This window comes from Drosophila suzukii, chromosome 3 (genome assembly GCF_043229965.1).
Source record: "Drosophila suzukii chromosome 3, CBGP_Dsuzu_IsoJpt1.0, whole genome shotgun sequence".
In the NCBI taxonomy this organism is placed as follows: Eukaryota; Metazoa; Arthropoda; class Insecta; order Diptera; family Drosophilidae; genus Drosophila; species Drosophila suzukii.
The window spans coordinates 90,941,168-90,962,626 of NC_092082.1; the positions used below are offsets into that span (position 1 = coordinate 90,941,168).

The window sequence follows — 21,459 nt, forward strand, 5'->3', positions numbered from 1 at the left end:
CTTTTGGTTCAGTTTAATGGGAAATTGATTTAGAGAAAGCTTTGCACAGAAATGTTTTTCCTTGTTACAAAATTGTTTTTTGTACTTTTAGCCCCAAGTCATAAAGAACTAATCTTAAATCATCTATCATATCTAATGTTCCACATATTCAGTCTTATCAATCAAATATTGTTAATCGAATTTGTTTTCGATTGCCACTGGTTTTCGATACTTTATCGATAGCAGCTCTTCGATCTTGAACAATCGTGACTGCAACGACAGTATGACCTCAATAAAAGTGAATTATTACAAGTTCACTCTTATACGGGGTATTCGGGCGAGGCAAAAATCTTAATCGAAATGATGGTTTGTTTTGAATAAGTTTTATGAGCTGTCAGACCTGTACCTCGGAAAACGAGAAATAAAACTTAAAAAGCAACTTGACAATAAATTAATTTTCAATACCAACGCAAAGAAACGCACAAAAGTAAAACACGCTTACACACATTCCCACATGTGTGTGCTGTAAAATATTTAAATGATATGCCCTGTTGTTGTTTTTCTTTTATTGTTGTTGTTTTTCGTCTGGCCACGACGACCTACTTTTTGCGCAATCGAACTAAAAATGTGACGACACGGGGAGGATGGAAACGCCCAAGGGGGGTATTGTGGGGTATTATATAGATAGGAAGAGAGATGGATGGTATTGTGTTCAAGCATTAGGCTCGTGGAGTTATTGTTGGTTTTTTTTTCGCCTTCCTCCTTATTTATCATCCACACACTTTTGTTTTGCTACCAATGCACCGGAAAAATTGGTACTTGTAATCGAAAATATTGTAGGCTTCTTGGATCATTTGTAACTTTAAAAACCTGGGTTCCGTTTGGGAACATCAAATAGTTACAAAAAGAACAAATACATTTTTTTAGCCATGAATTTTAAAAAGTTATGAACAAGTTTTTGCTTTGTATCTTAAAAATTTAGTGATCAACATTTTCGACTTGATTAAAAATATCTTTTTAATATTAACCGACGAAAATGTAAAATACTTGATTCAGAAATGATAAAAATTGATTGATTAAAATGAGAAATTGTCCTAAAAGATTTTTTCTGTGTATAAAATTTAACTTGGTGCAGCGACAAAGACAGATATATCAAAAACGAGGGAGACAGAGTGAAGGTAACGCAGCTTCCGAATCTTTTTCAGTTGTTCAGTTGTATGGGATCTATATGCCTCGTACTCGGTGTAAATTATGATTCTGTTTTTGCTGGCAGGGAAAGTTTAAATTTATATTTAACGACGAATAATTTGGAATCAAGTCGCTGAAAAATGCTTTTCAAGTCTTGTGAAATTGGGCAAAAAGTTGTGTATTGGGATTATAAAGGAACCTGTTTGGGAATAACTTTTTGCTATGGGAAATACAGAGGTCTACTTATGATTATTGCCAAGAACAAAGGAACTTCTTCTTGAAAAGGGACAAGGATCTTTATGACCATCTGTTGAGGGTCATGTGTTGACAATATATGTTTATAAAAAAATACCGTAAGCTTTAATAGTTTAGATGCTTTCCTAGATCACTTGGCGAATTGTCGACCGATCAATACGAAATTTCGTTCACCGGTAGTATGTCAAAAATGGTTTTATTTTTCGCCAAATAAATGTCACCTGGTAATTTTTGAATTCAATATATAAAGTTACTCATATATACATATCATGATACACTCATATTATTTATTTGCAAAATAAGTTTTTAACAATATAAGTTTTTCTTATTACCAAATGGTTTGCGTTTGATTGTTATTTTTGTTCATTTTATTGTGAAAACAAATTCGTGAGTTCTGTATGATGTGGATAAAACCGGAAATGCTTTCTGGCGTTTATAGATTCCCATGTTAGCAAAGCAACAGGAGAATATGAAGAAGATCAGTTGAAGACTGATAACACTGATGACCACAAACTTGTCAGTTGCAAGATACATGTATTTGATTATTTTGTCACTGCATCCCTTGTATAAACTGGATTCAGAATGGGTATTATTGTAGCAGCTTGAGGGTTTGGTGTGTCCTACTTCATTGTAATCGTTGGGAGAGTCACGACCGCAGCAGTAAAACCATTTTTGGATGGTATCGAAGGTACCTCCCTCTTTGTGGCTCGAGTTCCAAGCGTAGTCGATGGCGTCACCCACGAACTGCTCTACCTGTTCCTTATTGGTGGACATCAGGACGAAAAGTGTCAGATGCAGGATTATCTGGATCAGCAAGATGACAGCATAGCTTCGGGTTATAAAGATGGACTTTTGACAGGCACCGTAGCATCCCAGGATCGAGATGAAGATCGCAATCGAGCATAGGACTAGCAGAAACACAGGGAAGACTGTTTCTCCGTTACCTTCCAGTTCTCCGATGGTTTTCAGGATCACCATGCAGAAAAATGCGCACTCAATGCTGATTACCAAAACAATGGCGTTGAATATGAAAAGGATATACTTGACTAGAGATGTTCCGCAGTCCATGTTGAAATTTCTGTAATTTATAAATTCCAGATTTCCAGATTTTATTACCAAAAAATGCGCGTCCGTTTAAGACGAGCTACTTTTTTGAATAAAGTTGATAGACTTATATGTCTAGAAAATAAATCATTTCTTTTTTATGGAACTGCTAAGAAGTATGTTGTCTGGTTTTTTTCGCAGCCACTATCTGCTCGAAATTTAATTACAGGTTTTTATTGCGCTGTCTGAGATTTAGTTAGCTGTACGTATATAAAAATCTTTTACTTTAGGGTTTGTTAAGCCCCACTTAAAATAAAAAGTTAGTTAGTGATGGACATTTGTAGCATAAAAAGGTAAACATGGGGTTATCGTGGTGATTTAACCTGACCCCGCCTGTCCATTCCGCCTCCCTTTCCGTCTCTTCGAGCTGATTACATTGTTATTTGATAACTCTTATCTCGATTCACTTTCCGTGCCTGTTTGCCAAACTAATCTAAATATTTAACTGTTATGCTATAGTTCTTATCGGGGCGCTCGGCCGACCAGGGAAATCTTGTACAGGTCTGAGATAGGTGGCAAAATATTTAGTCATCTAAATCGGTTTTTCTTGCTCAGAAAGAAGCTATCAAAGTCGAATTATAAGTTAATCTTATCTTACCCGAAAACCAATATATGGTTTTCAATATTTTTGAGACTTAAAAAAAAAAATTTTTTATTTTGGTTAAATTTCCCAATCTGCAATAAAATATTGGATCCAAGTTTTTGTCGGTTTTTAAGGACTTACTATATCTGAAAATATGTCTTTGAAGAAGTGAGAAAAACCCTTTAATACCATTTTTGCTTTTAATTCTATGGTAAAACTTTAGATTATCATTTTAATACTACTCTTTTTAGTTCAATGAACTTATTTCTGTGCACATTTATTTAATTAATGATATGAAACCGACGTGCAATGCAGTTGTTGGATCAGAAAAACGGGGTGGATAATGAAATCCTGGACGTGCAGTAATTTTCCGGGGGCGCTGCAAAGTATGCTATATTATCCGGGCGCAATTATCGGCTGAAGTGGAGCGCACTGGCATAATTTATATGCCTCTAATTTGAATCTGCCACTCAGGCGACTCCCCTTATCGCCCCCGATTGGGCATAGCCGAAAGGTTGGCCCCCTGCTCTCAACTGAATGTTTTCGAGGCTTTATCTTATCAAGCCCGTAGTCGGAGCGCACTTGTCCGGATAGGCAAACTTGTCTGATATCTGACGTTAATGTCGGACTCTCCCGCTCTTGCGATTTTTTTTTCGGTTGGCAGCCAGTGTATAAGTATGATGGCTTCGAGGGTATGGAACCTTTCGCTCATTTACGGCTCGAACTCCCGTACGTCGTGTTCTCCCCGAAAAAACAATATACGTAGCAGCCGAGTTATAGCCAAATCAAAATACTATCAGTTCTTATCGGACCCGTGTGTGTGTTCCCTCGACCATCGATGGGCTTAGCCGGACTCCAGCGAACCAAACGGCACAACCAATGTTTAACTCCTTTGAGAGCTGCGATTTTTCGTGTCCCGGCGACAGTTCCTTCTACGGCGAGGATGTGATCCCCAGTAACAATTTCTATGAGTGCGATATCAAGTTTTCACAACAGCAGCAGCAACAGCAACAGCTGAGTAATGGCTCTGTTTTCGGGCGTACGCCCATTAATGAACCCACCGTGAACTTTGGCAATGGATCATTCTATAATGCTCCGTCGCAAAGATCACAACCCTTTGTGGGCGCCATCCTGGGTTCCAATATATCCTCTGCCGGGATGCAGCGATATCATCCCTATCACCAGCAACAGAATCAGGATGCCTTCTATCACCAGAGGGGCGGACTCCTGAACGTGGCCACGCCCTGTCGCGAAAGTAGTCCCTGGAGTTACGCCTACTGCTATGGCTACGCCCCCACCAACACACAGCCCTGCCAGTTTTCCCAGTTCGTCGACATCGAAGACTTTATGTGAGTGAGCCTCGAAAGGTTGTCTGTTTGAAAACTGTTGTTTTTTTTTGTGTTTTAAAAATTTTGAAAAACCTTCGTTTTAGAATATTTTTTTCCAATATCAAAAAGTTTGATCCATTATTGGCCGTGAGGCACCTGTTAAGTATATAAAATTGGTCACTACAAGGATCATTATAAAAGGGTTGTCAATGGTATAGGCATAAAAAACCCGTTACATCATTAAAACTTTTAAATATTTTAAAAAATGCAATGCTTGTTTTATTCTTTAAAAAAATCGTTGCTCCAAATTTTGATAAAAATTCGGTTTATAAATATTTTGTAATTGATCTTTTTATTTTTTAAGTAACATCCACTTATATTTATCGTGACACACATCACATTTTAAGGTGAAAATCCCAATTATCTGCCCATTTGTTCCCCTTTTTCAACTTATGGATTCCTATTTTTGAATAAATATTAGAATATAAAATTCAATTTGTACCATTTTTTTTGCAAATTTGTTCCACACTTTATAAGAATTTGAGTTACACAACTGCGAACAGCTCATCAAAACAAACAAGGTGAAGACCCAGTAAGAATCGGCTAGAAGAAGGCCTCTAACGATCTAAACTCTTTTCCAAAGAGCTGAAAACCTCATTTTAAAAATTGGTTGTGTCCTATTGTAAAAACCGAAGCTAAAAGCAAACGGCGGGGCTCTTATCTATGCTTATTTGTGGATCGCTTTTATAATAATATTTAGATACGCAGAAAAAGATAGGCAGAGGGGGACGGAGCTATAGAGCGAGAGAGGTGGAATATATTGGATGAGTCAAGGTTCAGCGGGTTTCTCCCAGAGAAAGACTTTCCCTCTCTCTTCGATTATTCGGCAGAAATCTTTAATGACCGCAATCTAATTTATACAACTCATGAATTGTGTAATTGTTATCTGGCACCGATTACTTTATGTTGGGTGTTTCCCAAAGGTTTATCGGCACGTGGGGAAAAGTTAAGGGGTTTCCTGGCGTCATGGGGGTTCCTAAATCCAAACAGTTGATCAACGATTGACGCAGATTATAGCCCCCCCTTTCCCTGGATTTCTCCTCATAAAAGAAAAAACTAAACATGCAACGTGCGCGGAAATCAAATGGCTTTGGAATGGTCGCCAGTTTTTGCGTTTACTTACGTTTTGCACACGTTTAAGCCAAATTTGTGCTTGCCCATCTCCATGCTAATGAGCCAAAACCAAACTGACGCAATTGCAGAGGGCACGAGCTACCCGAAAATACCCGCCAAAGTAAAGAGACTCCCCCACATTATGCTGCTTCCAAGACCCATCCAAACATCCCTGACCCGATGTTGGCTCGATTTACTGCCCCATGAACTTAGCATTAACACCTTCAGCTGTATTTTATGTGTTTTTGCTGATATCTCGCCCGGAGATACGGCGCAGTTTAGCCGCTCCACCAGCGAGAATTTCGCAATGCTCGCAAATCCAGTTCAAACAGAAGCGGGTCAGTATCCTAAGGTGTTTTAGGATAGGCCACGATTTACCTGAACACGAGATCGGATCGTGGCTATAACATTTGGAAACATCCAGTTTTCAGAACTTGGAAAAAATTTACATTCAGGCTATTTTTATTTAGAATATTGGGAATCAATAAAAAAAATATTTCCTTCTTATCAAAGGCTGATATCATATCAGTTACATGTAATGTTATTTAATCGAAAAGATCTGCATAATATATAATATATAATTGTTTTTTTTTGGATTGGTTAGTATTTTTTTCAATATAAAATGAAATGTATATTGCACCTGAATAATTTTTAGTGTATTGGGCTGCGCTTTGGAGCGGAAATACTTAGCAACAACAATAGCGGCTACTGAGCAATAACAAGGCAATTCTGCTGGCACAGCCAGAATATTTAAAAGGCTGTAGTTGCTTCTGTTCTAATGAACAGACAATACCTCGATCGAAAAAATATATTTATATACCTACCTCCCCCGCGAAACCCCCTTGAATATCACTCCGTTTAAGCAGGCCATTATCATGCAATTCAAAGCCACTCTATGCCGCTTTCTATGGGCTACCGACTATCGGATTTCTGTTTATTATTGTCTATATAATATATAGAAACCCACGAGTCTACGGGTGTGTATTTGTGTGCACTTTGATAGCGAGTGAAATAATATAATACTCTATAATAATTCCAGTTCTGTTTCAACTTTTGCCAGGTTTCCATCAGCCAGTCGATTGATTGACAACGAAAAACCCTCTTATCTCTACTTTTTTCTCACATTTAGTCAACTTTCTTTCAATGTATGGTTACCCCGCTTTGCCTTTATCACAGTTTTATCTTGGAGACCCGAATACTATTTTTATGCAAGGCCAAATAAAGTATTATATTTGGAATTCTCCTGAAGTGAAAAACTATTATTCAAGAGATTGCAAACCTTGGTTTGTTTATTTTTAGATTTTCCCTGTTTACAATCGATCGATTAATGGGGCGCTATCTCATGTTTAAAGATGTCATAATAAAAGATTACATTGAACTATTATAACGACTTATTTGCATTTAGATTATTGAATGGGTAATTTTTCAGAATAGAGGATTTCATATTCCTATCAAATTTAAATCCTACCTTAACTAAAAGTTTAACAAAATAGAAATACCTTTTTTATAAAATAGGCACTTAAGCTTTTATTAGACAGGAGGTAGACTGACACAAACATCACATTGTAGAATGCAGATTCCACAGTCTTTGGCGGCTGATATGACGGGCTTTTGTTCATTTGGACTCCCTGGTTGACAGGTGATACTTAAGGCTTGTTAACAGGAAAGTTTCCAATTTTCGCAATGTTGCCAACCGGATTTTCACAAATAAAACACCTGACGTGGGCAGGTCTTTTTTTCATACCATACCATAGAATCAATAAAGCAGCGATTGCAAATTTTACCAAAAGGCCAGGGTCACTAATGTAATGTACGTGCAAGAACAGGCGTCTCCCATGGATTATACAAGTTCGCCCTCTATGTCGATAATAAATAAAATATTAAGAAGGCACGAGTTAGTTGTTGTCGTGGATAAATTCCCGAATTAGTTTTCTATGCAGGCGGCAGCTCACGAGAATTTCTTGGCAAAACTTTGGTATAATTCTCCCCGCACTCCCGGGGGAGGGCCCATCCGTCTTTTCTTAGAATTTCCCAAAATATATGCACCGAGGTATATGTAATGATAGTGCCCGTATGTGTGGGGTCAGTGCTCTGTCATATAGATGTATAAGAATGATTTGCCTGCTTGTTTGCCGATTATAACTTGTCGCCTATATGGACGAGTGGAGCCCGAAGGTTTAAATGGGTCTTACTCGGCCGATCAAAGACAAGTCTGCAGAGTGGCTAATTACCAACTCCTCGGGCAGGTGAGAATTTCAATCTTCCGATATTTCGTCAATCCCCTGCCGAAATATCCAAAAGTTTCCAAAGACTCCAACACCTGGGAATTTATGCCAAGGCGGCAGTGGTGGTCTTTATCAGGAGAACGTGTGACTGCTGGCTATTCTCGGAATCCCAAACTGGCATTCTAAACTACATATCTAAAGCCCCTGGGATCTTTTGCACGGTTGTGCCAAGAGAGCTCCGTTGTAGGTCAGTATCCTCCTGGCAATACAGATGAATAATGGATTTATTCCGAATATTTTTCAACACTCTGTGGGTACTGTATTCTACAGAAGTTCCTTATCAGCATCGGCTGGAAAAAATGCTACTAATTTCGCCAGCTTGACATTGGCATTCTTTGGCGAAATTCGGTTATACGGTTTGTAGAGCATGTTGATAAGGATTTAAAATAATATTAATTTTGTACTCAAGGCTAAAATTTATTAGATGTTCTTTGAAATATAATTCTGGTTTTTTGAGGTATTCTTGCTTTATTGGCAAAGGGAATAGTTAGGGTGGTTATAATTTATTAATATTATTTCACAAAGAGTTAGTTGGGTAGAAATAAATGCTGTGAACTTTGGCGCCGTCTCGATCGCCTTTGCTTTTTTCGCTTGGCCTGGCAACAAACGCGAAAATTACAAGCGTTTTGCTAAATTGGAAAATTGCGAGCTCTGGCCGCGTGAATTGAATCAGAAGCAATCAAACGGGAATAAAAGTGCAGCAATTGAAATGCACGCACATATTTCAGACAGCCCCCGCCCCGCTTTTTTTCAGCCCCCTTTTCGCCCCCTTTTTCAGTGGCGTACGTGATCGTTTTGAACTTATGCTAATTTTTCAACTCATCGATCTTGTTGCAGGAACAATGAAAAGCGCAAGGAAAAATCACGCGATGCGGCCAGATGTCGTCGCTCCAAGGAGACGGAGATATTCATGGAACTCTCGGCTTCTTTGCCATTGAAAACCGACGATGTCAATCAACTGGACAAGGCCTCCGTGATGCGGATGACCATTGCGTTCCTGAAGATTCGCGAGATGCTGAAGTTTGGTGGGTTTTCTTTTAATAAATTACCTTTTAATACCCATTATAACAAATGATTGTGTTTCAGTGCCCAGTTTGCGTGACTGCAATGATGCCATCAAGCAGGACATTGAAGCTGTGGAGGATCAGCAGGAGGTCAAGCCCAAGCTGGAAATGGGCAGCGAGGACTGGTTTAATGGAGCCGAGGCCAGAGAGCTCTTGAAGCAGACCATGGATGGGTTCCTGCTGGTCCTGTCCCACGAGGGCGACATCACCTATGTGTCCGAGAACGTGGTCGAGTATCTGGGCATTACCAAGGTGGGTGTTTCTGGGGGAATTCTTGAATCGGAGGAATCTAATTTGGTTATTTGCTTTGCACACAGATTGACACTCTGGGCCAGCAGATCTGGGAGTACTCGCACCAGTGCGACCACGCCGAGATCAAGGAGGCCCTCAGCCTGAAGCGTGAGATTGCCGAGAAGGTCAAGAATGAGCCGCAGCAGGACTCCGGAGTGAGCACCCATCACCGGGACCTCTTTGTGCGCTTGAAATGCACTCTGACCAATCGCGGACGCAGCATCAACATCAAGAGCGCCTCTTATAAGGTGGGATAAAGTAGATTATCTCATAAAGATCACATTGTATAAAGAAAATATTGCTATTACATAAATAAGTAATTTAATTTTGTAATATTGTAAAAAATTCCCAACGACCCCTTTCTAATGTTTGCTTTTCTTGCTCTTGTAGGTCATTCACATCACTGGACACTTGGTGGTCAATGCCAAGGGTGAGCGCCTGCTTCTGGCCATTGGCCGGCCCATTCCGCATCCTTCGAACATTGAGATACCTTTGGGAACCAGCACCTTCCTAACCAAACACTCCCTGGATATGCGTTTCACCTATGTGGACGACAAGTGAGATACATATTATCACAGACGAGCACCCATTTTAATCACACAAGCTCTTGAATTGTGGATGCTTTGCTTGGGCTAGCTCACTAATTAAATTGATTGAATAATTGCTCTGCCAAATGCGGCAAATAAATTTCGTCTACTTCATAAATCATTGGGTTTTTTGCTAAACCAAAAGTTACATATTATATAAACAGTTAAAACTGATATCTGTCTATAAATCATCAATTGTTTTTTTTTTTTGCCAATTATGTCATTATACAAAAAACAAGCTACATTTTTGGTCATTCAAACTGTAGTTCAATAAATAGTCTATAGTTTCTAGTTTTTTCCATTAAAAAGCTCGATCTTTCTTAATGCTAGAGCCAGAAACTTGCGATTTTGACCCTAAAAAGAAATAAATATGCATCCTAACCTAAGATTGAAATGGAAACTCGGTACTCAGTAAGCATTTACAACAACATTTTTCTAACACGGTTATTTTTGCAGGATGCATGGCCTGTTGGGATACTCGCCCAAGGATCTGCTCGACACTTCCTTGTACGTCTGCCATCATGGAGCTGATTCGGAACGCCTGATGGCCACCTTCAAGAGCGGTAAGTGGCGTCGTCCGACTCTCGAAACTCGCGACTCATTAAAACAAACTGCAGCTAACTAATGCTAAACTAATTACTTTAATGTGCAAATTAAAACGCGTTCGTCGTTAGTTCAGATGGGATGAGATGGTATAAAATGGAGTGAGATGGAGGGAACATGGAACGGATAACAGAGGACAGGAAGGATGCCGGAAGAGTCCGGCACATCAAAACAAAGTTGTCACTCTTCCGCCGGCGTTACCTGTCCTGTGTCCTGTATCCTGGTGTCCTGGCGTCCTGGCCCCCAGGAACCCCCAGTAGTTCCTGTTCACGTCCAGCAGTTGCCATAGCTTATTGCATTTAATTAGTTGTAGCACCTTCCTCTTGTTCGGCCCCTCCCCTTCCCTTTTTTATTTTTGTTTCCGACACAAAGACCATTAGTCGTTGGCTTGACTTGGCTCTGCTTTAATTTCACTTTAGTTGCTAATTAGCTTTCGCGAAACTAAACGAATTGGTCAGGCAGGGAGACAGCTGAAATCTCTGTTCAGTCGGTACCTATCCCTTTCATATCTCTATCTTTTCATTTCAACAAGTTCACTTTTTGTACTGATTCAATTATGTTTCCGAGTAGATTTATTTATTCGGCATGACATTTTCTTTTGCCCTCAGTCGGTGAATCTATTTAATCCAGCTATGCCTTATTGCCGCACCATCAGCAATCTCCCAAGGGAACCATTCCCACCCATCTTGCTTAGCAATCGAAGCCCCACCAAAGTCCTCAGCTCATTTGCAATCAATTTTCATAAGCCAAAGTTGCGTTATCGCGGTGAAATAACCAACTCGATCGATAGATAAATGGGTCTAGTCACAGAGAAAAACGAATATTATAATGAATATTATCTTAATCAAAATATTTTTGATAAAAAAATTGTATCGGTGAGGAAAATAGTTTTGTGGGTGTTGTTTATGAATAATATTAAGGGGTAGGATATACACAGATCATATTATAATATGTTGATATATACAACATATTTTAAGATCTCAAGTTTCGTTCATAAACTGAACACTAATAATCATCGTAATATTTTAATGTCATGTTGACAAGCTGCTCTATCAAGGAGTGCAATTTAACCGTGTCATTTTGATAAATTACAAAATATCACTCTACTATTTTAAAGTCATGTAGATAAGTGCCAGCTAGGTAATATTTTTCGTTGAATAATTTCCAAAAAATAAACATTCGTGTTCATTCATTGCAATAGTTAAAAGTCCTATAGATAGTGTTATGAATAGTTTTTTGTGGGAATTTATTGTAACATTTTGAAGTCATGCGAGAGATAAGAGATAATTCGATGAGAATCATTAGGTTGGCCAAGAATTAGATTGTTATTTTCTGTCCGTGCCGTAAAGTCACATTATTTTTCGGATTTAAGAGTGTGGGAAGGAAATGTTGTTCCTTGAGCATTTTTCTTAATTTCTCCCCAGCTCATCGGGGCTCGGCTACTTGTTATTGTTTGCTTATTTGTTGCTCTTAATGGCCGCGTCATGTCGTCTACATTGGCCAAATAATGTTGCCACTGCCGATGTGGATGTGGATGCTCCTTTGGCTGGGATGCACTTAAAACGCCAACGCCAACGCGCTGGGTAATAAAAAGTCCTGTGCTGACCATTGTTCGGGGTACATTGTACCCAAAAGTGCCCAAAAGAGCGCATCCCGGAGCATCCCGGAGCATCCCGGCGTCGAGGAACAGAAAATTGTCACTGCACTACAATTGGAATTATTATTGGCTGCGATGACTTTGGCTTCTTGGCCGGACATTTGCCCATCCTCCAGCTTTTCGTGTAGACACGTTCTGTGCGAAATGACTTTCGGTTTTATGATGCGACGTATCCATTTGACCAGGACGCTCAAGTCCTCGGTTGCAGCTGCCGATCCTGAGGAGAACTCAGTTCTCCGAGTGTGCATCTCGCATATCGTTAGCAAAACTTGCCAGCAAGTTGTAAAAATGTCTTCGAAAGTCGTAAAAGTATTTCATACATTTTTGTTTTTATTAAGTTGCTTTCGCTGCTCTGGCGAAGTTTCCCATATTTTCTTCCTTTTTCCCCAAAAAGTTTCCTTTTGAAAGCTTGCTGCCAGCTCGCCATATTATTGTTTATGAGTGCTGTCCGCTTTTATTTCCATTTGATTTTCATCAAGTTTACATGGCTTTGTAATAAGGGGGTCAGCTGTTGGTTCTCCCTTAAAAGCTCCAGCTGTTCACCCCTTTTATTCTATGAAAATTCGATGATGATGATGGGCTGAGGTACAGTGAAATGCCGAAAAACCAGAAGTGTCATTTGACATAGACCAGCTCTTAAGGTTTATGTTCAAAATAATTTATAATTTATTATTTCTTAAAAAGAAGAAGATTAATCTAACAAACCTTAACCATTTGTTTTATGAAAATGTTATCGATTCACTATCGATAATAGAAACACAGTACTTAATCCTTAATACCGACCTTTATTTAATTGTTTTGCAGTTCTACTGTTTGCACTCGGAAAATATATTTTCTGATGAAATATTGGAATTTAATACAGTACAGTAAAGTAAATACTTTACTTTATTGTTTATTATTTGGAAATATTTGATGTTCTGGTAAATGTTACTAGTTTGTTATAGATTCAAATACTTTGAGTGATGGACTTAAAGATATAGAAGTACGTCTGTACCTCGTAATACCCCATTTCCTAGCTGATTTTCCTGTTTCCATTCTGTGCATGTGCACTTGTGCATGTGGGTTGTTCGCCTGCAGATGGCGCTGCTCGCAAAATACTAAACGTCATGTGACAAACAGTTCAATAAAGTACAAAATGTGCGGAAAATCGCAAATGTCATGCGGGAAAATCTCGCAACGGGCAGCGTTTACCATTCGGATGTGTGTGTGTAGTGGAATGGAAATGGAAATGGGAAATTGCGTTCGAGCATTTCCATGCTGCAAATAAAGACGACAATTTGGCCGCGAGGCGAAAAATTATGAAACGAGCGGGTGGCAAAGGAGGAAAATGGCTGAGGAAAGTGGCAGTGGATTGAAGGGGGCAAAAGTAAACTTAACGTGCCAGATAAATATCCTCTGACAGACAGAAAGACAGACAGCGAAGAGATAAAGCCAGCATCTTTTGGTTTTTTTATTTTTGGTTTTTTGGGGTAGAGTGTTGCAATAAATTTTGAAAAGCAACAAAAAACAGTACCGAAAAGTGGCTTTGGCAGATTTGGCGCTGCGTGTGAAAAGTTCCCCTTCGGAAAATGCATTTTCCACTGAAGCTGGAGCTGCATTCTGGGGGCATTGCCGCGGCATTTGCCAGACATTCAACTTTCAACTCTTGCCACAAGCCAGTTTCAGTTTCCCGCTGTTTGTTTCTGTTTAAGTTTCCTTCCTCTAGTTGTGTGTGTTTCCTTCTAGGATTTTCCGAAGGGCAGCTGACAGTTGTTGTGTCTCGGGGGTGGTGGTGTGTTGTGGGTTAAAAGGGGCGGGTGATCCCTGGCAGGCACGTACCAAAAGGGGGCATGGCGCCAAGTGTTGCATACTTTTCGGCGATGGCCTACGCGAGGTGACTTCAAATCGATTCTCAAGAACGCCATATGAAGATAACTATTTGAAATAATATCACATTTCTCATGCCAACTAAGATTAGTATTACAATTTTGTAGGACTCATGACTCAAGAACTTTAGTTAAAACCTGTAAAGGTGTATAAAAGTAAGCAATAAAAGGAGACGTCTAAGCTAAGAAGCTGAAAACATATTGTTGCGTACTTTTAGGCACCTTCGAAAGTTATTTAAAATCTTGTTCTGCATTCTCTTAGTTTTGAAACCATACAATATGCACAATAAATGGAATTTTTACTACACTTCTGTATAAGATAACTTTACAAATTTAAATAGCTTAAAATTATTAAAGATTCTTGCTTATACAACCTTATTAATTCCTTAATTCAGCTTGGCATTCGTGGATTTCAAGTGCAAGTTTGGCTCGGCAACTTTATTTTCATTTGCCCCTCACCCACGCGGGTTGTGTAATCAACATAACAAGCAACTGCCAGTTTACGAGTCTGTTAATGTCTCACACACTCCGGAGACTCCCATCCAGACCCAGACGAGTTTCCTGGCCATTTCCGTAGTCGGTCGGTGCTATATAAACTATATGTCTGAGCCCCCGCGAATGCTTCCTGCCAAAAGTGTCGATGATGCTGACGCTTAGCGCTGCTGCCAAGTCGTTGCACTCATCAGAGAGCAGCTGAAACTCCCCTTTTTTTTGGGGGCAGAACTTAACTCCCTCGAAAACTGTTTCACACAAAAGTTTATTTATCTTGTTCTGGTTAACATAGACAGTGGGGTAGGGAAAAGCTCTATAAAAAATTATAGCATTGCCAGATCAATCAATAAGCTTACTTTCAAAAAAGTCAAGCTCTTTGGTCCTAGGATTTAGAATTGAGAGTTATATATAAAACAGAAAATTTTAGAGATTTGAAATCGTTTATAAAGGTGCCTAAAAGTATGAAGTAAAAATAATAACGTCTTTTTTTGGCATTTATATATAGTATTACATACTTTTAGACACCTTAATAAGTAATTTCAAGCTCTATTGATTTTTCAATGAAAATTACTAATGATTAAATAACTTTTTACCAATTTAATGCATTTTACAAACTCATCCCACTGTAGCCAAACCGCTTTATGTTAATGCACTTAAATTTAGTTCGCGGCGAAAGTGGGCGTATGGGCGTGGCTGGGCACGGGCTGTTTGCAGCAGCCGAATTTTATTACATGCATAATTCCGCCGAGGGATCCTCGCTGGTCCGCCTCGGTCCACTTGCTCCTCCTTCCATGTAATCCACATCTATTCCCAACTCCACTGCTCGTCTCTTATTTATTCGTCTGCATCGTCTGGGCCATGAAAGCGCCAAACTAATGCCGGCGAAACTAATGGTCCAATTCGAGTGGCTCGTCGGCATCCTCATTTCGGCAGCGGACTGACTCCTGCTACTCCTGCTGTAATCCTTGACGCGACTCGACTCGCCTCGCCAGGATTGTAAAATTTTCCAGTTAATTTTAGCATCCTCCACGTTCTTGTTGCTTGCATTTGACAAATTAAAATTGCATGAGCGGAAATGCGGCTTAAAGTTGCGCCGGATGTGGCTGACTGACTTGGCACCGGAGTTCCACCACCGACTTCCTGTGGGAGCTGCCAAATAAATTACTTTTCCAGCTGCACTTTTCCCTCTGTCTTTTTGTGTCCATTACTTTGCCAACAGGTGGCTCAAAGTTCAGAGGCCGGAAGTCCATCATCTCTTTATTACATAGGCTTAACGTTTTACCTTTATGCAGTAAAGATGACTTAAAGCTTGAAATTTCAAGATGAACGTTGAAGGAAAAGTTGGTTACACAAGAAAAAGAAGTGTTAATCAAGTTACTTGACAACTTTATGAGCCATTGTTGCATTGAGTATCTTAAATATCTTTACATTGGCAATTTATAAAGTTGAAGTAAAGATAAAAAGGAAAAATCACACTTGTTTCAATTTGAATAAATGTAATATTCATTAACCCATCAACAGGTTTTGTGAATATTCCAACCCATTTAAAATAATTTCCACTGCACCCTTTTATTATAATTAATTTCGAATGTAACCTTACACCTTGGTTAATATTTTTGGTGATTATTTAGGGCTCGTTGCTTCTTTTTTGGCAAGAAATGTAACTAAATCCCGCCATGCTTTCAACCAATATTTATTTATAGCCAAGCAAAGGGTTAAGAGATCTCATTAAGATTAGTTTTCGCCAAATTAGACTTATATCTGTTCGGGTTGTTGGCCCTTTGTGCCTCGAAATTCCTCGTTTGGCTAATGTTAATGAACTGCGATTGTGGGTGGAGAATGGGGTGGGATGAGGCACCTTCCCAGGTGGACGCACGCTCCTCTTACCTGTTGATTTATGGCATCCTCCTTCCAGTGCCGCTTAATTTGCGAGAGTTTATTAAATATGCCGGTGCAAGCAGCTCCTCTACGTGAGTGCCGCGCATCCTGTGGAGTCCTTTGGAGTCCTGTGAGTCCTGCGGAGGATGCCATTAGTTGGGGAAGTGAAAATTCCTGCTCTGCCCGATCCCGATTCCCGGTGGATGCACTTTGTTGTGCTCTGCTCTGCTGTGCTGGCTTAGCTGAATGGCTCTATTTGAGGATTCACAGGATAACACCCCACCACTTATTTCTCCAAAAATATCCTGGACCACCTAGGACCTCTCCCTGCAAATATTTCATTTCATTTGTGTCCGGGCAGTGACTTATGATGATGAATGTAAATGCTGCACTTTTCGTACCTTCAGGCAGTTTTTCCCGCTTAGCTGCAGGATTTCACGCTTTAAGGTTGCACATCCTTTGGCTGAATTTTCCGCTACGTGTTTGAGTCCATTGTCACGTCACAATGGTGGGGATTTTCCTTCTCACTTTTCCCCCGCTTTCCCAACAATTGCATGACACTTTATCCTTGCTCCCTGTTTCACCCAGCATATCAAATTAGATAACTATTCCATCGAACTGCTGAATGCAACAAAAGCGAATGCGTTAATAACATTTAATGTGCCTGCTGCCACGCCCCCCGCCGCCCCTCGCTAATGACGTTTGGCCAAGTTCATTTCGATTCCTTCAACACTTTTATGGCCCCCATTTAGAATCCGGGGGCTGGCTAATTGAGTTTATAGTCGCTTCAATCGCTTTGGCATCTTTCCCACCAGTAATCTTCACCCTCTGGCAATGCACACTGGTCTAAATTTTGTAGCTTTTAAGGGATTAAATATTTTGCTGCAGGCTTTCATTGCATTAAGCTTTAAAATTAAATATTCTATATAGTATAAAAACTTAGTTTGATATATTTTTAGTGTACTCAGCACATGTATCCATAGAATGTTATCTTTGGAGCAATGTGCACTGCGTATGTCCTCTTTATCGGGGGCTTGCATTGCATACTTTTGTGCGCTTGGATGGAAATCAAAGTTTTGCCGCCTTTGCAAGTTTTGCGCAAGTCTTGCAGAAAATTATACAAAAGGCGAAGGCGAAAAGCTTAAGGGTTTTCCAGAGGTGGGTGGCATGCAAATATGCATTTGATTACACGCTCCAAACAAAGGCAAAATGATAAAAGTTGCGCGCCAGCCGCCGCAGAGTATGCAACGACTTTTCGCCTTTTCCCTGAAATTTTCCCACCCACCCAAAAAGCTAAGTAAATTTGTGTGTTTATTTGCCAAACCTCAGAGGAAACTTTGCTTGCAACACCCATGAAGTTCGCGAGGCGGGAGGTAAAAAGCCAAAACGACAAAGAACACAAAATGTCAATCGACCAAGTGGAAAATTTTCATTAAATTAAAAAAGCGCACAATTTTCCCACTACTGGAAAATTGTCGCAACAGAAAGAGAAAAAGAAGAGCCATAGAAAAAGTAGCGAACCCAATGAATGTGCAAAGTTTTATGTTTTTGGCTGCCGGGCGGAGATTTTCATTTTGCCAATTTTCCTCTACGTTTTTTAGTTGCATTGAGGTTGGTGTTTTTCTGTGGGTGCTGCTGATGATAGTCGTTCCCAATTTTCCCCCTCAGCCCTCTGGGCCGTCATTTTCCGAAAGGTTGTCAGACAAAACGAATAAATGTGCTTAGGCAAGCGGGAAAAAAGTAAAAGAAAGACAGCTCAGAAATTGCATGCAAAATTCTTATCGATAAGGAGTGATGAGCCTGAAACTATGCAACAGCTTTTTTTGTAGATGTTAAATTGAAAGTGGGGAAAAATATGAAAAACTTAAGATGAAAAATTACTATATATTTTTTTTTACTATTTATAAATATATAACTTGCACATTCTTGACCACACTCTGCTGGCCAATTTCCCCCTTTTTCCGCTGCCACTGCAAATCCCCTTACAAATCCCCTCACAATCGAAAACAAAATGTCAAGCTTTTCCTCAAACTCCTTATGAAAACCTTTCACAATGCCAGCCACAATTTGCTTAACAAAAATCCTTTTGACTTGGGCTTTCCTTGGGTTCCTTTTGGTCCCCGGGGCCCTGGCTCAATCAATCAAAAGACGCTTGTGACTTTGGAACCCCCTTTGATCCGCCGCTGCTAAATAAGTCGTGTAAACTGGCAAAATATTTGCGGTCCTTGGCGAAGGATTTCCTTTTCGTCAATGGCAAAGGACTATTGGGCCTTCCATTCAAGAGGGCTCTAATGAAGTGTTGAACACAGTTTTTGGCCCTTTGCCCATCGGCCATTCGCAGGACTTGCTGACAGGTCAGCATGCTGAAAATATGCGCAAGTCCCCGTTTGTTTCCATCAATATCAATTTCAGTTTTGGTTTTATTTGCTGCTTTTCAGGGAACTTTCAAGGAGGTTATTACAGTTTTGATTTTGAGGTCCAAAAAGGGAGCCATTTGTGACCACAATTAACCTTTATTTATGTCTTTTTAGCTTAGAGTTTAAATTAAAATTTTATTATCAACATATAAAATTTCTGAAATTAATAGATATTAGATAAATATACTATTTGGGATTTTTTATGAAAAAAACATATAGCACCATTATCATAGGCTTTAATTTTAGTTAGATTCTTAAGCACCATTTAGTTTATGTATTTAATATTAATGCCACTGAACCACACTTTACTTATTTTCTCACATGCTTATTCTTGCCTAGTAATTTGCCCTCATTACGGAGTGTCAATATTATTCCACATAACTTGTGCCCGTACCAGAGAAATGTGAAGCTCTATTTTCGCATGGAGTTTTGACTTTTAAGGTGGAAATGTGAAATCTTTGACAGATTGATGGCAACCACGCCCACCTGGCCGCCCCTAGTTGATTTCTGGCCTGTCGCCCGACACGAGAATGATTTTAAGTTTGTTGTTTTTGGCGCTGGTCTTTTGGCGCGCTCTGTCATTGTCAATTATTTATGGCTGGGGCGGATCAGGGAAACCGCCTCGGGCTTTGGTCTTCCAGAGTCCCGGTCCTCGGCTCCTTGGCTTCCTTGGCTTCTTTGGAACCCCCTCCCTATAAGCATTGCGTGTCAGCTACACAGTGTGCGCCTTCCTTTTTTCCGCGTCATTTTCTGAAATTGGCATTTAGTTGGCGACGAACGGGATTTACACAAAACTCACCCGCAAACGCACACACAGACAAACACTCTAAAATTCACACGTACACTGAGGAAAACTAATATTTTTCCATAAACAATTTTAAAATGTATTTAAATCTTTAGTCTTATAAAATACCAAAAATTAATTTGGCATGTTAAAGAAATGCCTAATAAGACATGTTCAGATTAAAAAAAAATTTTAGATTAAAGTTATAGTCAATATATGAACTTTTATATGATTTAAAATATTCATATGACAAAAAACAAGGATTTAAAAACGTTTTCTGTACAAGAAAAATAATGATATCTCAAATGTTTAAAAGGGGGTTTAAGAACTCGAATTTATGAATTCCAACCCTTTTTATAAAGCCATGTTCCGAATTTCGTTAAAAACTGTCAGATTTTGTAATGATTTTTCGCAGTGTTCCCGCATATCTGTAGAACTTGTCTGCCTTGCGATGGTTTTAGTTATACAATGGGTGCATTCACCTACGCGATGTCCCGCTGAGAAAGTTCCCCCCCTTTCCCTTCCCGTTCTCAATTCTCCAGCCCCCTTTTCTCCGCCTGTCGCTCAGCATTTGGTTTTTTCTCCAGTCTGCCGCACTTCCTTTACATGTGTGTGCTCTCTTTCTATTTCCCACTCCCCGTCTCACTCCCTCTCCTCCTTTTTCCATGTCTGTGGGAAAAGTGTTGCCAATATCTGTTACTGCATCGCTGCGTCTGTCTGTCTGTCCGTCTCTTTCTGCCCCACCCTTGCCGTCTCTTTCGCCCGCTCGCTCCCCATCTCACAATTCGTTTATTAAATGACAGCACGATATCTGCAAATGAAATTTTCCTTCAACGCATTTAGCCTCTGCCGACGTCGCCGCTGCAATTGCTGAAATTGACAGTCAGACAGATAGATTGACATTTAAGCAACACTCTGTTCAGCTGTCTCTTTCTATTTGGATCGCCTTGTCTCTTTCTCTCGCGCATTTGGATGCATCATAAAATTTTGTGTTCTATCCGCGAGTCTTTTATGGGCCTTGGCACTTTACCTCAAGAGTATTGCACACTTTTCGGCTTCCTGGCTTTTCTGAGTCTTATTGTATTAGTTGTCAATCAAGTTTCCAAAAGGGATTACAAAGTCTAAATAAATATTGGACTATTCTGAAATCTGAGAATCTACGTATAGTCAACATCAGTTACGTAACACTTTTAAATTTTCTATCCATTCAATTTTTATAATAACAATGAAATTTAAAAGATGATAAATCTTAATTCATAGAAAATATATTTTATGTATTATATTACCTATCCCTTATATTTGCAATTAGTTAGCTGAGTTCCCATTGACAAAGAGATGCCTGAAAGGATTTGGGACCCTTCAATATTGACTGGTTGCCTGACCAGTGACGAACGTAATTCCATTATGAATGAAGGCCCTTTCTCTCCCGAAATTATTAATAAAGCCGAGCAAAATTAAGAAGAGAAGAGGATTTAGTGGAGTGAATGGAAGAAAGAGGGCTTTGCCAACCAGCAATTCTCCTCTGAATTATTAGCCGGAAAAAAAGAAAAAGTATAGAAATGGGAGGTGCCACGGCAAATGAAAAAACTTGCCCCAAATCTCTGTAGAAATCTTTAGCAAGTCCAATTAGACGTTTGGCAAATGGACACACAACAGCCAGCGAGTCCGGAAAAGTCCAGCCAAACTAATTGTTCAACATGAAGCGGCAAAAAAAGCAAGAAAATATTGCAGCCAAAGTTTTGCGGGCTTGTTGTTTGTGCAACAATTGTTGCAAGTCAGTTGGCGGCACTAATGAAAAACGACAGGATTCCAGGGGCGGAGGGAAAATAGTTTAAGGGGGGATTGGTGGGAAAAACAACCGCCATTAAATTTTGCTTAATAAAGTTGCAGCTGCTCCGCCAGGGGAAAGCTGAGAAAAAATTACCA

General features: G+C 39.7%; 1 protein-coding gene and 1 long non-coding RNA gene across 3 annotated transcripts in view; both read left to right on the forward strand.

The window, feature by feature from the left end:
- The window catches only part of sima (HIF-1 transcription factor component sima), a 70,263-nt gene that overhangs the window by 2,835 nt on the left and 45,969 nt on the right, over positions 1-21,459 (forward strand). Inside the window, exons 1-6 of one of the 2 annotated variants that reach the window (XM_065866987.2) lie at positions 3,886-4,458; positions 8,733-8,920; positions 8,982-9,211; positions 9,277-9,498; positions 9,641-9,807; positions 10,294-10,400. In XM_065866987.2, coding sequence (XP_065723059.2) covers positions 3,989-4,458; positions 8,733-8,920; positions 8,982-9,211; positions 9,277-9,498; positions 9,641-9,807; positions 10,294-10,400 — 1,384 coding nt within the window. In that variant the 5' untranslated portion in view covers positions 3,886-3,988. Of the gene's footprint in view, positions 1-3,885; positions 4,459-8,732; positions 8,921-8,981; positions 9,212-9,276; positions 9,499-9,640; positions 9,808-10,293; positions 10,401-21,459 lie in introns of those variants that run through there. The other variant, XM_065866988.2, reaches the window with a different exon arrangement.
- On the forward strand, positions 6,292-6,997 carry LOC118878113 (uncharacterized). Its single transcript, XR_005014665.3, has 2 exons — positions 6,292-6,587; positions 6,650-6,997. It is a non-coding gene; the product is annotated as an uncharacterized lncRNA (long non-coding RNA).